Source organism: Centruroides sculpturatus, unplaced genomic scaffold, assembly GCF_000671375.1.
Source record: "Centruroides sculpturatus isolate CEXI.00-Female unplaced genomic scaffold, Cexi_2.0 scaffold347, whole genome shotgun sequence".
In the NCBI taxonomy this organism is placed as follows: Eukaryota; Metazoa; Arthropoda; class Arachnida; order Scorpiones; family Buthidae; genus Centruroides; species Centruroides sculpturatus.
The window spans coordinates 140,453-158,519 of NW_019384871.1; the positions used below are offsets into that span (position 1 = coordinate 140,453).

At 30.1% G+C, this 18,067-nt stretch overlaps 1 protein-coding gene and 1 pseudogene across 1 annotated transcript in view; both read left to right on the top strand.

The window, feature by feature from the left end:
* The first annotated feature begins 10,266 nt into the window (after positions 1-10,266).
* The window catches only part of LOC111630888 (leucine-rich repeat extensin-like protein 5), a 46,926-nt gene continuing 39,125 nt past the window's right edge, over positions 10,267-18,067 (top strand). The window contains exon 1 of the mRNA XM_023375047.1: positions 10,267-10,402. Coding sequence (XP_023230815.1) covers positions 10,309-10,402 — 94 coding nt within the window. The 5' untranslated portion in view covers positions 10,267-10,308. The remainder of the gene's footprint in view (positions 10,403-18,067) is intronic.
* On the top strand, positions 15,042-17,070 carry LOC111630893 (annotated as a pseudogene).

Sequence of the window (18,067 nt, forward strand, 5' to 3'; positions counted from 1 at the left end):
TCGCCTTAATGAATATTTCGTTTGTTTGTATGGAAGTGTTACTAACCCTGAGTGTTAGTGTTGTTCTCCAGTGCTGCATAGTGTTTGGAAGAATGCAATGAGTGATGGATGTATTTTGTACATGTGTAGAATATGTAGCAGCCAACTGTGTGGAACACTGTCGAATACTTTTCTGTAGTCTATACATGCCATGTGTATGTTTCTGTGTTGTTTGTGTGCTTGCCGTAGAATGACTGAATCTATGAGTAACTGTTCTTTGCATCTCCTATGATTTCTACGGCAACCTTTTTGTTGTTCTGTAAGAATGTCGTGTTCTTCTACGTGTTTGTATATTTTGTTTGTGATACAGGATGTCAATAATTTGTAGAGTGTTGGAAGACATGTAATTGATCTGTATTGTGTGGGGTCTGTGGTGTTGTTGTTTTTAGGTTTCATATAGGTGATGCCCTGAGTAAGAAATTTTGGCATGTCTTGTGGATTGATGATGATTTGTGTTAGATGTTTAGCTAGATCCTGGTGCAGTGATGTAAACTTTTTGTACCAGAAATTGTGAATGTTGTCTACACCAGGTGTCTTCCAGTTGTGTGTTCTGTTAACAGCATAGCAGATGTCGTGTATGTTTATTTCAGCACAGGGCATAGCTGGTATGTTGTGCAAGTTTCTGTTCTCCTCCTCGATCAAGCCTGCATCGGCATTGTGTGTAACAGCATTGGACCAAAGAGAAGACCAATAAGTTGTGAGTTCTTCTTCTGTTGGTGTGCCACTGTGCTGTGTATCAGTGTTTGTTTTGGTACTGATTTGTCTGTAGAAATGTTTTTCGTTGTTTGTGAATAATTTATTTTGTTGTTTTCGTAGTGTACATGTTTTGTATCGTTTGAGTCTCTGTGCTTTGGCTGCGAGTTTCTGTTTTAGTGTATCAGTGTATTCTGTAATGTCTGTGTTGTGATGTTTGTGTTTTGTATGTGTTTTGATTTTCTTGAGAATGTTTTTGAGTTGTTTCTTTAATTTGGGTGTTATGTTGTTATTAGTGTATTGTGTCAGCCTGCCTAATTGCTATCTAATGTTATTTATTTGTGTTTCTATTCTTCTCTGCCAGGCAGGCTTGTGATAGAATTGTGTTTTGTTTGTATCTGTCTGTGATTGTATTTTCAGTCCATGGTGTGTTGCTACTATGACAGCATAAACTAATGTATGAATGTCTGAGAGTGTGGAAATTGAATGAATGTAGTTTGGTAGTGAGTGAGTGTTTACATAATTTAATGTTTTTCCTACTACCTTTGACGTGTTGATTTTCGGTATTCGTGGTCTTTGTGTGGGATCTGTACCTGTATATTTAGTGAGTGTTTCCTGAAATATAAGTGAGAGTGTATTAACTAAATCTATGTCTATGTTATCAGTGATGGATGAGGAAGTGTCTGTAGTATCATTAGTTGTAGTTGTTGTATGTATGCTATTATCAATGCTTGTTGCTGGATTATTATCCTGACAGGTTACGTGATCTTCATTAATAATGTTAAATGTTTCTGTCTGTTGATGTATTTGATCAGCAACTTGTTATTTGATAAGTTCAAGTGTTGTTTGTGGCATAAGGATCTTTTTTGATCAATAACCCTTTGTTTGGTGACAGTGAGGTGAGGATATTGTTGTGTGAATTTATGGTGTAGTTGTTGTCTGTATGCTGTCATGTTTGTTTTGAGTTTTGTGATTGCGTAGTAAGTATGGATGATAAACTTGTTTCAATCAAAACTTCAGACTATGAGGCGTTAAATATAATTTAAAATATTTTAATCTTGCGAGTGCTTTTGACGTAAATATGCACATCGTCTTCAGGCAATTCAAAATCTATTCGATTTTGAATTGCCTGAAGACGAATCGAATAGATTTTGAATTGCAGTAACCATGCTTGGGCTGGCGCTGCTTTTGCCAGTGGTAACCAAGGGAGACTGCGGCCTATTTTTCGATCGTGAGCCTCTGCCTAACCCACAAACGCAGACCTTGTTAACCCGGGCGACGTCCAAGCTGGTATCACACTTTGATCTGGTTACTACCATGATAATTATCTCCACAGAATGTGGGTGTGGTCACCCTTAGCTTCATTTCTCCTCATAGACCTTACTGGCATGGGTGTCCCTATAAGGAGCTTGTGCTCCAGCCTGCATTGTTCTATGGTTCAGTAAAATTACTGGGCTCTCCCACCACAACCAGGTAGTGACCACGGGAAAGTTATTATTATTTAATATGATGAACTTTATCTTAGGAACAGATAAATTGGTATGTTTTTTGTATACAATTATTATATGATAATTTGAACTGCCAACTATTACAAAACTAATACAATATTCTACTAACTGATGAAATCTCATTTAGCAATTATCACTGTCATTTAGTGTATTTACATGTTGACAACAGTGAATAGGTAGTTTTTTATTATTTTTTAAATGTTACTATCATTGAAATATATTAAAAGTCATTACCTACTGCTGAATTAGCAGAATTGATAGAATGTTAAGCTAGTTTTTCATTGATTTGCAGTTTGATTGTTGTTATGCTGATATTTGATTATTTTTTTTCATTCTGTTTTAAATGCTATATATTTGTAAGTGTCATAATTCTGTAAATAAGATAGAAAAAAATGTCTTTAAACTGTAAAGAAAATTAATGTTAAATTTTTGAAATATTTACTGTCATTGTTTGTGATGTATTTCACTGTAAATATATATATATATATATAAATGGACATGTATGTCCCTATATTTCACTTTTTCGTCAAAACTACACATCGCACGTGAATGGTGTTTGTATGTGGTGGTAGCCCCAAGTCTCCATTCGTCCATAGGGGTGGTTGCGTCTCGATAGCTATAAGGGTGCGGGAGATATGAGGCTGAAAGTAGTTGAAAGTGGCTTTCTATTTCGAATGTTTTGTTCGAATTTAATTCAAACATAAAATTTGAATTTGTTCGAATATTGGTTCGATTATAGAACGATTGTAAACATTCCAGAAACGTTGAAAATAGTNGCCTGAAGACGAATCGAATAGATTTTGAATTGCAGTAACCATGCTTGGGCTGGCGCTGCTTTTGCCAGTGGTAACCAAGGGAGACTGCGGCCTATTTTTCGATCGTGAGCCTCTGCCTAACCCACAAACGCAGACCTTGTTAACCCGGGCGACGTCCAAGCTGGTATCACACTTTGATCTGGTTACTACCATGATAATTATCTCCACAGAATGTGGGTGTGGTCACCCTTAGCTTCATTTCTCCTCATAGACCTTACTGGCATGGGTGTCCCTATAAGGAGCTTGTGCTCCAGCCTGCATTGTTCTATGGTTCAGTAAAATTACTGGGCTCTCCCACCACAACCAGGTAGTGACCACGGGAAAGTTATTATTATTTAATATGATGAACTTTATCTTAGGAACAGATAAATTGGTATGTTTTTTGTATACAATTATTATATGATAATTTGAACTGCCAACTATTACAAAACTAATACAATATTCTACTAACTGATGAAATCTCATTTAGCAATTATCACTGTCATTTAGTGTATTTACATGTTGACAACAGTGAATAGGTAGTTTTTTATTATTTTTTAAATGTTACTATCATTGAAATATATTAAAAGTCATTACCTACTGCTGAATTAGCAGAATTGATAGAATGTTAAGCTAGTTTTTCATTGATTTGCAGTTTGATTGTTGTTATGCTGATATTTGATTATTTTTTTTCATTCTGTTTTAAATGCTATATATTTGTAAGTGTCATAATTCTGTAAATAAGATAGAAAAAAATGTCTTTAAACTGTAAAGAAAATTAATGTTAAATTTTTGAAATATTTACTGTCATTGTTTGTGATGTATTTCACTGTAAATATATATATATATATATAAATGGACATGTATGTCCCTATATTTCACTTTTTCGTCAAAACTACACATCGCACGTGAATGGTGTTTGTATGTGGTGGTAGCCCCAAGTCTCCATTCGTCCATAGGGGTGGTTGCGTCTCGATAGCTATAAGGGTGCGGGAGATATGAGGCTGAAAGTAGTTGAAAGTGGCTTTCTATTTCGAATGTTTTGTTCGAATTTAATTCAAACATAAAATTTGAATTTGTTCGAATATTGGTTCGATTATAGAACGATTGTAAACATTCCAGAAACATTGAAAATAGTTCATTTGACTAAGTGTAAAAATTCTCTAATTAGTCTGGAAACGGGGGACTTAATTCTTGCATTCTGTGAAAACTGGTAAGTTTAGCTATAATGTAATTATCTTAATCTTCACTATCGTTACTTTTTGCCCAGTGAAGCGGGTCCTTGCAGCTAGATTCTAGATTACTTAGAAAAACAGTCTTTTATATATAAAAAAAAAACTATATTACAAACAAATAAAAACCGAGCGAAGCGGGTCCTTACAGCTAGTAATCTAATACAAAATCATTTTGAATCTCGATAAATCAGAAAATTAGTTGTGTTGATGTTGCAAATGAATTTTGTAAGTGAAGCTATAACTGAAAATTACACTTTTGTTTATTTTAACAAATAAAATAAGTGAATTAAGTTTAATATACAGTAGAACCTCCATTATCTGGATTTTCGATTATCCGGATTGTTCAAAATAAACAAAAATTTTACGAATTTGCTGATTTGCACTTGGCGAATTACGACACTGTTTATGTACGTGATGGAATGCATAACTTTTTTTGTTTCAACAACGTNCAAAATAAACAAAAATTTTACGAATTTGCTGATTTGCACTTGGCGAATTACGACACTGTTTATGTACGTGATGGAATGCATAACTTTTTTTGTTTCAACAACGTCTCACCCAGCACGGTGGTCGTAAACTCTTAAATATATTTCACGTAGTAATAAAAATATAACTTGACATACGTATTTATAAATAATTTATATTCAAATTACATCATTTCTATGACTAAGGGCGGCGTAAGGCATGGACGACATGGGCCATCGCCTATGCCTCGCAGTCCGAAGGGCCTCGCGCCTCGGAGGTTTATACATTACTTAAAAGCCGCGAATGCGACGAAAAAATTTTACTTGTCGTAAAACGATAAATAGTTTGTCAAATTTTTATTCATAAAAATGCAGTTTCAACTGCTTTTTATTTTATAAAATCCGTCTTCTTGCGCCACCAGAGGGCCTATTAAACAATAGGTAGTCTGTTAGCGCTGGTCAGTAGTAGTACAAATTCAATACGAACGTTTTTTTCTTGAAAATTTGATCATGATTTAAATACAGTATTTACTTTTAATATTACCGATATGTCATCGAAAAGAAAACGTGTTGTATTATTATTAAAAGACAAATTAAAGTATTTGTTTCGATTATCCGGATTTTTCCTTATCCGGACTACCTTCATCCCCAATTAGTCTGGATAATCGAGGTTCTACTGTAGTTTTTAACTATTTAAATAAATAATACTGGATTTTAAAAATAATAAAACTTAAAAGCTAAAATACTGATAGCATTATAGAAAGGTTGTATATAGGATTGATCATATATTAAATATTTACTCTTTTCATACAGTCAATTTCATAATTAGAACATTGCCCCAAAAACTATGAATTTGGGATAAGGTATGAATGACATAAAATGATTTTTTTTAACAAAGTAATAGAATATGGTTGAAAACAATCAATTTGTTAAAAACTGTTTTTCTTGAATCATTTTTTTTTTTGAAAGATCAAAAATTAAAATATTGCCTATTTCACTTTTTTAATGCCACTCATGCAAATTAGTTTTCAAAGATTTATCCATGATGTACAGTAAATTAATTTTGACAAGATGCTATGTAGACTTCAGATAAGTGAACACAAAATTGGTCAAATAGTGGCTTATATCTTATGGTAATGAAGAACTTTTGCTCAATTATGTATGAGTTAGGTTGTTCACTGCACATAATACAAAATTTTATGAACAATGCTGATAAATATGGAAGGAAGAAACTACATTATGTGTTTTGCATCTGAAATTTGGCTTCATCTTCCTACATCCAAAATATTGAATGTAGGAAGATGAAGCCAGAGTCACACTTACTTCCTTGGCACATTGTTGCATATTTGGACTTCTCTGAGAAAAACATGGCTTGTGACTGGAAAAAGTAAGATTTTTCATTTGATTTATTTGGTTCAACATTACTTAATATTTTACTGGTCATGTAGGTTATTTTTCTTATGAAAAAAAATTCAATCTGGACAGACTAGATGGTTTCAGTGGTTACTGGAGAAATTTTCAAAAAAATCCACAGTTTTTTCCAAACAAAACTTTGGTGGTGAAAGCATTATGGTATGGGTGGAAATCTTCTGGCTTGGCGAGCTTGAGTTTACTATGAAGAATATAGATTACATTCAATCTTTTTTATGGGCTGACTGCAGAGACAATGTTTAGATACAGATGATGGTTTAGAGATCATCTAGACCAGTGTTTCTCAACCCAAAACTCATCACAGACTGGAAAATATCTGCTTTTTTTAAATGGACCGGTGACAATATTATTTTTAATTGAAAAAAATTCTCTGTTGTAAAAAGAACTGCAAACTACATCGAGCAATAAATATTTGTTATTTTATTTACCAGTACATTAGTATACAAATCAATGTGATTGCTGCTTTTCTTTTTTGCTAGTATGATCATCAATTCTTGGATTTAAGGTGGTAACTGCAAGGCGTAAGGCAGAACTAACACTTAAACAGTTTCGTTGTTTCGATTTTATCATTGCCATTGCTGAAAACGTTGATTCACATTAGTATGTTGTTGAAAAAGATAGTAACATCCTAACTGCCTTTTTATGTAAAACTGGATATTCAGTTTTAACTTTAATCCAAAACTGTGTTATGGGCATTGATTCAAACAATGTGTTTAATCCCAAGTCTGAACTTAATTTAATTAGTTTTTCCTGTTCAAAGTCGTTCAATCTATTAGTTTGCTGATCAATAAATGGATTAATAATCCACATATTTCCTATTCGGCGATCTTCAGGTGGATAATATTCGTTAAATGCACAAGGAAGTCCTTGCAGATGTTCACAGACCATATGATTTATGTATTTTATATTCAGATCTCCTGAATTAATAAAATCTGATAAAGAATGGAACATATCATAGTTGTCTTCTTGTATTCATTTACTCCACAGTATTAACTTCTTTTTAAATGCATCAGTTTTATTGTATAAGTTAAAAATGATAGTGTTATTTCCCTTAAGCCTTAAAAATTTAATTCATTAATAAGGGAAAATATATCTGATAAGTATGACAGTTTCTCAACCCAATTATTGTCTGGAAAAATTTGGATAATTCAGAGTTTTTTTGATATAGAAAAGATTGAACTTCCTCTTTTAATTCAAACAAGCATTTCAAAACACTACCTCACGACAACCATCGCACTTCTGCATGAAGTAACAAATGTTCATGCTCGGATTCCATTTCTTTACACAAAATTGCAAACAATCTCGAATTCAATGTGTTACACCTAATAAAGTTTACAATTCTTACACATTGGGAAAGTATGTCATTTAGTTGGGAAAACATTTTGTTGCTGCCAAATGCTCCCGATGTATAAAACAGTGAGTAAATATCATCCCATCAGCAGCTACTGCTTTTATTTTTGTTATAACTCCAGAATGTTTGCCTGTCGTACATGCTGCTCCATCGGTACATAGACCAACACAATTTTTCCAGACAAGGGAATTATTTTCAATGTAGTTATTAGCAGCTTTGTATATTTCAGTACTAGTTGTATGACTTTCTAATTTCAGACGACAAAGTAATTCTTCTTTTACATCATAGACTTCATAATCAATGTAACGGACATAGCATAAAATAACGTCATTATTTGACACATCAGTTGATTCGTCCATTTGAATTGCAAACAATATTGATTCTTTTTTTGATGATATGAAACCGTGCTTTGCTATTTGTTTATGCTTCTGACACAATATAGTGCTATAAATTAAGACACTTGATCATTTCAACTAAATAAAGATGAGAAAATCCGCCAAGTGTCTTAATTTATAGCACTATATTGTGTCAGAAGCATAAACATAAATATTGATTCTTTTAATTTTTGAATTAGTTGATATTCTACATCAGCCGATAATTTGGAAATTCTGTGTTGAATTGTGTTATTAGATAGAGAAAGAGTTTTCATTTTATCAGCAGCTATAGGGCCTAGCAATTCTGAACACACATCGATTAAGCATGGCTTTACTAAATCCTTGGCAATTGAGTAAGGCTTTTTGATTTTGAAATTCGTAAAGCTACTAAATATGAAGCTTTCACAATTGATTTTTCAACTGAAAAGCATTTTTTAAAAGAAGATATTTGTTGTTTTAATTCAAGACTTTTTCGTTCAAAAAAAGTTATTGGCATGTTTTCCAGTTGTGGATGTTTAGATTTTAAATGATGTTTAACTTTAAATGATGTTTAGCTGTAAATGATAGTTTAGCTGGTTTCATGCATTCATTTGACAGAATGTCTTTACAAACAACACACTGTGGTCTTTGCACAGATGCTAAACTGTGTCAAGCTTCTTGCTTGACACAGTTTAGAAAGTGTTTAGAAACTGGTAATTTGACCTACTTTCTAGACTCAATTAATTGCCTAGATTGGAATTAATATAATTAATTACTTTGAATTTGTTTTAAATGTTCTAGTTCTGATATCCAAACAGGTGAAGACTTAAGACTACAATTAAACCAGATGTTTTTATTTATACAGTCGACCCCCCTATAATACTGTTGATAATTCCATTTTATATGAATTAATGTTATATGAGTCACTTAGATTTTACAAATACGTGAGCCATTCACAGCCCAGCACATGTATTTGTAAAATTTAAGTGACTCATACAACATGGAATTCACATAAAACGGAATTATCAACAGTGTTATAGGGATTGACTGTAATTCAAATATCATGTCAGTTATAAAATGTTAATGTATTTCAGGGTCATTATCATTAATCCTCTGGTCAGAATGTTCTGTTAAACAAACAAGGCAATTTTAATAATTACCAAAACTTTTTATAATAATAATAATTTATTTAAAATTATTCATTTTGACAATTATGAACGGAAAGAGTAATATTAGTGTTAAAAATTTTTTTATTGATGTTAAACAGGTTCTTCCTGCTGTTTGAAAGTAGAGCATTCCTATGACATGTTTTTAAGTTAAAATGGTATAAAGGTGAAGCAGCAATTACAATTAATTTATACAGAAAAAATTTTTCAGCATTTCCAAACTCAAAATTAACTTACTGAATCATACTAAATAATGCATAAAATAATACTAGCATGGAGTAAAAGCAGGAATGATATGGTAAATACTTAGCCTAAGTAAAGTAGAAATGTATGTATAGTACAATGTAGTCTGTAAAACTGCACTGGAAATATTCTCTCCATTAAATATCTTTGAAGCTATAAAACTGTCTTCATCTCAAACTGATCAATGCATCCATGACTGCCTTTAAATTTCACTTTTTTAACACTTTTATTATCCATACTTAACACCATTATCTATACTTTCTGTTTCAGTTTATTGAAAAAAACTGGCTTATTTCTTATTAAGTAAAGATAACAAAACACCACACTTTGTACCATACATCCATCAGTCCATTCAAACAATAGTTTCCATTTTATTATTTTATTTTTGTTAATAGATGCAGAGAATAAATTGACATAAATCATAGATGCTCACAGACACAATTCAAAGCTAACAGCTTGATGGTTGATGCTGAATATAGTTCCAAGGGAAGAAGCTTGGGTATTTCTCTTGCTATTTGCTGCTTGGAGTGTACAATGCCTCTAAAATGGCTTGCTGCAAAACTTATGTATGCTAAATGCTATTTTTGCTTTTTGCCTTTTTTTCATAAAAGTGAACATTTTCTTTGGATTTCTTTCACTATATGAAAATAGGTAATAATATAAGTTTTTTGTAAAAGTGAAGTAGCATAAAGTGAACTCTTGTAAAACAGGGAATATCAGTATACACAAAACTGATAAATTTATCTTCTTATTATAAAATTTACACATTTGTTGACTTAATTTGAATAAATACAATTCATTTAACTATTATGTGCAATACTCATATACAGATATTAATACAATATCACTATATTGATATCTGTATATTGTCCAGATTTATAATTTTTGGGGCGATGTTATAATTATGAAACTGACTTTATATTTATGATACACTCATTTATTTTATTATTTGATTTTCAAGCAAGTATTTAATATTTCATCATTAATGACTTCATTAATAGCTACCTAGTCAGCCTTCTGAATGGACAGAAATGAATAAAGATAATTGTGTTAATTCTGTAATTGGTTCTGCTATACCAAATGTAGAGAATGAAACATCACCTGAAATTACAGAAAATTCTTCAGGTAAATTAAGAAAATGTTATTTAAAAAATTTAATAACTTAACCCTTTTAATTGCTAATTGTAATAAAATTTAGACATTTAGTTTTGAAATATCTTTATTTCAATTAGAAAACTGAATCAAATGCAAATATCCTAAAATTCAGTCATATTATAGAATATATTTTATTTTTAAACATTATATAGTAGAAGTGCTATATCAGTTCATTCTTTATTCCTGCATATTACATATTTGTAGTTTAGTTTTGCAACCAATTTTTCTATTCATGAATCTAAAATTCATGTATTTGAGGAAAGATTAATAAAGATAAAGAAGCAACAGATAGAAACAATTAAATGATTTTTAATTCTTTTATCTTAAATTCTTTTAATGCAATTCTTGTGTTAACAAATGTTAGACCATACTAATATTTACTATTTCATAGTTTTTTAAAGTCGTTTTGGTACATATATGAACAGTAAATATTATATTTTATAACAGTATGTATTGAGTGTTATAGATTTTTTTTTTCCTTCATTAGCAATTCTATCTAAAGAAAAAGTCTAGTGACAAAATATTAAAATGATTAAAGAAAGAATTAATGACTTTAGCTTGGCTTTAGCAAAGAACCAAATTGGCTTGGGCCTAACTTTCTATGCAGAAATTCTCTGCTTTTTATAGTGATCATACCAGATGATAACTGGCTGATCCATTTTCTTTTTTACTCAGAAATGAAAAAAACAACAAAATTATTTCATTGGTTTGGAAAAGCAAATTGACCTAAATTCCAGCCTTGATTCACTACTTCTTGCATGAGAAACACAAGATTGGCAAAGAAGAAAAGGGGAAAGAGACAAGATGATTTATTCCAGATCTAACTAAAATGTTATTAAAAATGATTCATAAGAAAGAAGACTATTTTACTTATGCTGATTAGTGGTTTATATTTTTACTTTTTCTTACAAAAAAATTTTTTCCTTTATTTTAACTCATTGATTTGACTTGACTTATGGTTAGAAAATTACTGATGAATGAATTTAAATATTAGAGAAGATTTTGATCATTCCTTCTAGCAAATTACAAATATTTCTTACAACTATATGACATAAAACAGACTATTTACTGTTGTAGCTCTCATTCAACAGTTATATCTTTTGATATAATAAAATATACTATACTAATATCACTATAATTTATTTTATTTTTAAAAAATTTTTCCTGATTCCCAAAATTTAGTTTTGATGGATTATTTGATTTGCTTTTTTGGTGATATGAATTTAAGGGGGAAAAGATTTTAATTTCATGCCCTAAATAGTAATTTAGTGCATGAAATAAATAAATAAATAAATAAATTATAGTGATATTAGTATAGTATATTTTATTATATCAAAAGATATAACTGTTGAATGAGAGCTACAACAGTAAATAGTCTGTTTTATGTCATATAGTTGTAAGAAATATTTGTAATTTGCTAGAAGGAATGATCAAAATCTTCTCTAATATTTAAATTCATTCATCAGTAATTTTCTAACCATAAGTCAAGTCAAATCAATGAGTTAAAATAAAGGAAAAATTTTTTTTGTAAGAAAAAGTAAAAATATAAACCACTAATCAGCGTAAGTAAAATAGTCTTCTTTCTTATGAATCATTTTTAATAACATTTTAGTTAGATCTGGAATAAATCATCTTGTCTCTTTCCCCTTTTCTTCTTTGCCAATCTTGTGTTTCTCATGCAAGAAGTAGTGAATCAAGGCTGGAATTTAGGTCAATTTGCTTTTCCAAACCAATGAAATAATTTTGTTGTTTTTTTCATTTCTGAGTAAAAAAGAAAATGGATCAGCCAGTTATCATCTGGTATGATCACTATAAAGAGCAGAGAATTTCTGCATAGAAAGTTAGGCCCAAGCCAATTTGGTTCTTTGCTAAAGCCAAGCTAAAGTCATTAATTCTTTCTTTAATCATTTTAATATTTTGTCACTAGACTTTTTCTTTAGATAGAATTGCTAATGAAGGAAAAAAAAAATCTATAACACTCAATACATACTGTTATAAAATATAATATTTACTGTTCATATATGTACCAAAACGACTTTAAAAAACTATGAAATAGTAAATATTAGTATGGTCTAACATTTGTTAACACAAGAATTGCATTAAAAGAATTTAAGATAAAAGAATTAAAAATCATTTAATTGTTTCTATCTGTTGCTTCTTTATCTTTATTAATCTTTCCTCAAATACATGAATTTTAGATTCATGAATAGAAAAATTGGTTGCAAAACTAAACTACAAATATGTAATATGCAGGAATAAAGAATGAACTGATATAGCACTTCTACTATATAATGTTTAAAAATAAAATATATTCTATAATATGACTGAATTTTAGGATATTTGCATTTGATTCAGTTTTCTAATTGAAATAAAGATATTTCAAAACTAAATGTCTAAATTTTATTACAATTAGCAATTAAAAGGGTTAAGTTATTAAATTTTTTAAATAACATTTTCTTAATTTACCTGAAGAATTTTCTGTAATTTCAGGTGATGTTTCATTCTCTACATTTGGTATAGCAGAACCAATTACAGAATTAACACAATTATCTTTATTCATTTCTGTCCATTCAGAAGGCTGACTAGGTAGCTATTAATGAAGTCATTAATGATGAAATATTAAATACTTGCTTGAAAATCAAATAATAAAATAAATGAGTGTATCATAAATATAAAGTCAGTTTCATAATTATAACATCGCCCCAAAAATTATAAATCTGGACAATATACAGATATCAATATAGTGATATTGTATTAATATCTGTATATGAGTATTGCACATAATAGTTAAATGAATTGTATTTATTCAAATTAAGTCAACAAATGTGTAAATTTTATAATAAGAAGATAAATTTATCAGTTTTGTGTATACTGATATTCCCTGTTTTACAAGAGTTCACTTTATGCTACTTCACTTTTACAAAAAACTTATATTATTACCTATTTTCATATAGTGAAAGAAATCCAAAGAAAATGTTCACTTTTATGAAAAAAAGGCAAAAAGCAAAAATAGCATTTAGCATACATAAGTTTTGCAGCAAGCCATTTTAGAGGCATTGTACACTCCAAGCAGCAAATAGCAAGAGAAATACCCAAGCTTCTTCCCTTGGAACTATATTCAGCATCAACCATCAAGCTGTTAGCTTTGAATTGTGTCTGTGAGCATCTATGATTTATGTCAATTTATTCTCTGCATCTATTAACAAAAATAAAATAATAAAATGGAAACTATTGTTTGAATGGACTGATGGATGTATGGTACAAAGTGTGGTGTTTTGTTATCTTTACTTAATAAGAAATAAGCCAGTTTTTTTCAATAAACTGAAACAGAAAGTATAGATAATGGTGTTAAGTATGGATAATAAAAGTGTTAAAAAAGTGAAATTTAAAGGCAGTCATGGATGCATTGATCAGTTTGAGATGAAGACAGTTTTATAGCTTCAAAGATATTTAATGGAGAGAATATTTCCAGTGCAGTTTTACAGACTACATTGTACTATACATACATTTCTACTTTACTTAGGCTAAGTATTTACCATATCATTCCTGCTTTTACTCCATGCTAGTATTATTTTATGCATTATTTAGTATGATTCAGTAAGTTAATTTTGAGTTTGGAAATGCTGAAAAATTTTTTCTGTATAAATTAATTGTAATTGCTGCTTCACCTTTATACCATTTTAACTTAAAAACATGTCATAGGAATGCTCTACTTTCAAACAGCAGGAAGAACCTGTTTAACATCAATAAAAAAATTTTTAACACTAATATTACTCTTTCCGTTCATAATTGTCAAAATGAATAATTTTAAATAAATTATTATTATTATAAAAAGTTTTGGTAATTATTAAAATTGCCTTGTTTGTTTAACAGAACATTCTGACCAGAGGATTAATGATAATGACCCTGAAATACATTAACATTTTATAACTGACATGATATTTGAATTACAGTCAATCCCTATAACACTGTTGATAATTCCGTTTTATGTGAATTCCATGTTGTATGAGTCACTTAAATTTTACAAATACATGTGCTGGGCTGTGAATGGCTCACGTATTTGTAAAATCTAAGTGACTCATATAACATTAATTCATATAAAATGGAATTATCAACAGTATTATAGGGGGGTCGACTGTATAAATAAAAACATCTGGTTTAATTGTAGTCTTAAGTCTTCACCTGTTTGGATATCAGAACTAGAACATTTAAAACAAATTCAAAGTAATTAATTATATTAATTCCAATCTAGGCAATTAATTGAGTCTAGAAAGTAGGTCAAATTACCAGTTTCTAAACACTTTCTAAACTGTGTCAAGCAAGAAGCTTGACACAGTTTAGCATCTGTGCAAAGACCACAGTGTGTTGTTTGTAAAGACATTCTGTCAAATGAATGCATGAAACCAGCTAAACTATCATTTACAGCTAAACATCATTTAAAGTTAAACATCATTTAAAATCTAAACATCCACAACTGGAAAACATGCCAATAACTTTTTTTGAACGAAAAAGTCTTGAATTAAAACAACAAATATCTTCTTTTAAAAAATGCTTTTCAGTTGAAAAATCAATTGTGAAAGCTTCATATTTAGTAGCTTTACGAATTTCAAAATCAAAAAGCCTTACTCAATTGCCAAGGATTTAGTAAAGCCATGCTTAATCGATGTGTGTTCAGAATTGCTAGGCCCTATAGCTGCTGATAAAATGAAAACTCTTTCTCTATCTAATAACACAATTCAACACAGAATTTCCAAATTATCGGCTGATGTAGAATATCAACTAATTCAAAAATTAAAAGAATCAATATTTATGTTTATGCTTCTGACACAATATAGTGCTATAAATTAAGACACTTGGCGGATTTTCTCATCTTTATTTAGTTGAAATGATCAAGTGTCTTAATTTATAGCACTATATTGTGTCAGAAGCATAAACAAATAGCAAAGCACGGTTTCATATCATCAAAAAAAGAATCAATATTGTTTGCAATTCAAATGGACGAATCAACTGATGTGTCAAATAATGACGTTATTTTATGCTATGTCCGTTACATTGATTATGAAGTCTATGATGTAAAAGAAGAATTACTTTGTCGTCTGAAATTAGAAAGTCATACAACTAGTACTGAAATATACAAAGCTGCTAATAACTACATTGAAAATAATTCCCTTGTCTGGAAAAATTGTGTTGGTCTATGTACCGATGGAGCAGCATGTACGACAGGCAAACATTCTGGAGTTATAACAAAAATAAAAGCAGTAGCTGCTGATGGGATGATATTTACTCACTGTTTTATACATCGGGAGCATTTGGCAGCAACAAAATGTTTTCCCAACTAAATGACATACTTTCCCAATGTGTAAGAATTGTAAACTTTATTAGGTGTAACACATTGAATTCGAGATTGTTTGCAATTTTGTGTAAAGAAATGGAATCCGAGCATGAACATTTGTTACTTCATGCAGAAGTGCGATGGTTGTCGTGAGGTAGTGTTTTGAAATGCTTGTTTGAATTAAAAGAGGAAGTTCAATCTTTTCTATATCAAAAAAACTCTGAATTATCCAAATTTTTCCAGACAATAATTGGGTTGAGAAACTGTCATACTTATCAGATATATTTTCCCTTATTAATGAATTAAATTTTTAAGGCTTAAGGGAAATAACACTATCATTTTTAACTTATACAATAAAACTGATGCATTTAAAAAGAAGTTAATACTGTGGAGTAAATGAATACAAGAAGACAACTATGATATGTTCCATTCTTTATCAGATTTTATTAATTCAGGAGATCTGAATATAAAATACATAAATCATATGGTCTGTGAACATCTGCAAGGACTTCCTTGTGCATTTAACGAATATTATCCACCTGAAGATCGCCGAATAGGAAATATGTGGATTATTAATCCATTTATTGATCAGCAAACTAATAGATTGAACGACTTTGAACAGGAAAAACTAATTAAATTAAGTTCAGACTTGGGATTAAACACATTGTTTGAATCAATGCCCATAACACAGTTTTGGATTAAAGTTAAAACTGAATATCCAGTTTTACATGAAAAGGCAGTTAGGATGTTACTATCTTTTTCAACAACATACTAATGTGAATCAACGTTTTCAGCAATGGCAATGATAAAATCGAAACAACGAAACTGTTTAAGTGTTAGTTCTGCCTTACGCCTTGCAGTTACCACCTTAAATCCAAGAATTGATGATCATACTAGCAAAAAAGAAAAGCAGCAATCACATTGATTTGTATACTAATGTACTGGTAAATAAATAAGAAATATTTATTGCTCAATGTAGTTTGCAGTTCTTTTTACAACAGAGAATTTTTTTCAATTAAAAATAATATTGTCACCGGTCCATGTAAAAAAAGCAGATATTTTCCAGTCTGTGATGAGTTTTGGGTTGAGAAACACTGGTCTAGATGATCTCTAAACCATCATCTGTATCTAAACATTGTCTCTGCAGTCAGCCCATAAAAAAGATTGAATGTAATCTATATTCTTCATAGTAAACTCAAGCTCGCCAAGCCAGAAGATTTCCACCCATACCATAATGCTTTCACCACCAAAGTTTTGTTTGGAAAAAACTGTGGATTTTTTTGAAAATTTCTCCAGTAACCACTGAAACCATCTAGTCTGTCCAGATTGAATTTTTTTTCATAAGAAAAATAACCTACATGACCAGTAAAATATTAAGTAATGTTGAACCAAATAAATCAAATGAAAAATCTTACTTTTTCCAGTCACAAGCCATGTTTTTCTCAGAGAAGTCCAAATATGCAACAATGTGCCAAGGAAGTAAGTGTGACTCTGGCTTCATCTTCCTACATTCAATATTTTGGATGTAGGAAGATGAAGCCAAATTTCAGATGCAAAACACATAATGTAGTTTCTTCCTTCCATATTTATCAGCATTGTTCATAAAATTTTGTATTATGTGCAGTGAACAACCTAACTCATACATAATTGAGCAAAAGTTCTTCATTACCATAAGATATAAGCCACTATTTGACCAATTTTGTGTTCACTTATCTGAAGTCTACATAGCATCTTGTCAAAATTAATTTACTGTACATCATGGATAAATCTTTGAAAACTAATTTGCATGAGTGGCATTAAAAAAGTGAAATAGGCAATATTTTAATTTTTGATCTTTCAAAAAAAAAAATGATTCAAGAAAAACAGTTTTTAACAAATTGATTGTTTTCAACCATATTCTATTACTTTGTTAAAAAAAATCATTTTATGTCATTCATACCTTATCCCAAATTCATAGTTTTTGGGGCAATGTTCTAATTATGAAATTGACTGTATGAAAAGAGTAAATATTTAATATATGATCAATCCTATATACAACCTTTCTATAATGCTATCAGTATTTTAGCTTTTAAGTTTTATTATTTTTAAAATCCAGTATTATTTATTTAAATAGTTAAAAACTACAGTAGAACCTCGATTATCCAGACTAATTGGGGATGAAGGTAGTCCGGATAAGGAAAAATCCGGATAATCGAAACAAATACTTTAATTTGTCTTTTAATAATAATACAACACGTTTTCTTTTCGATGACATATCGGTAATATTAAAAGTAAATACTGTATTTAAATCGTGATCAAATTTT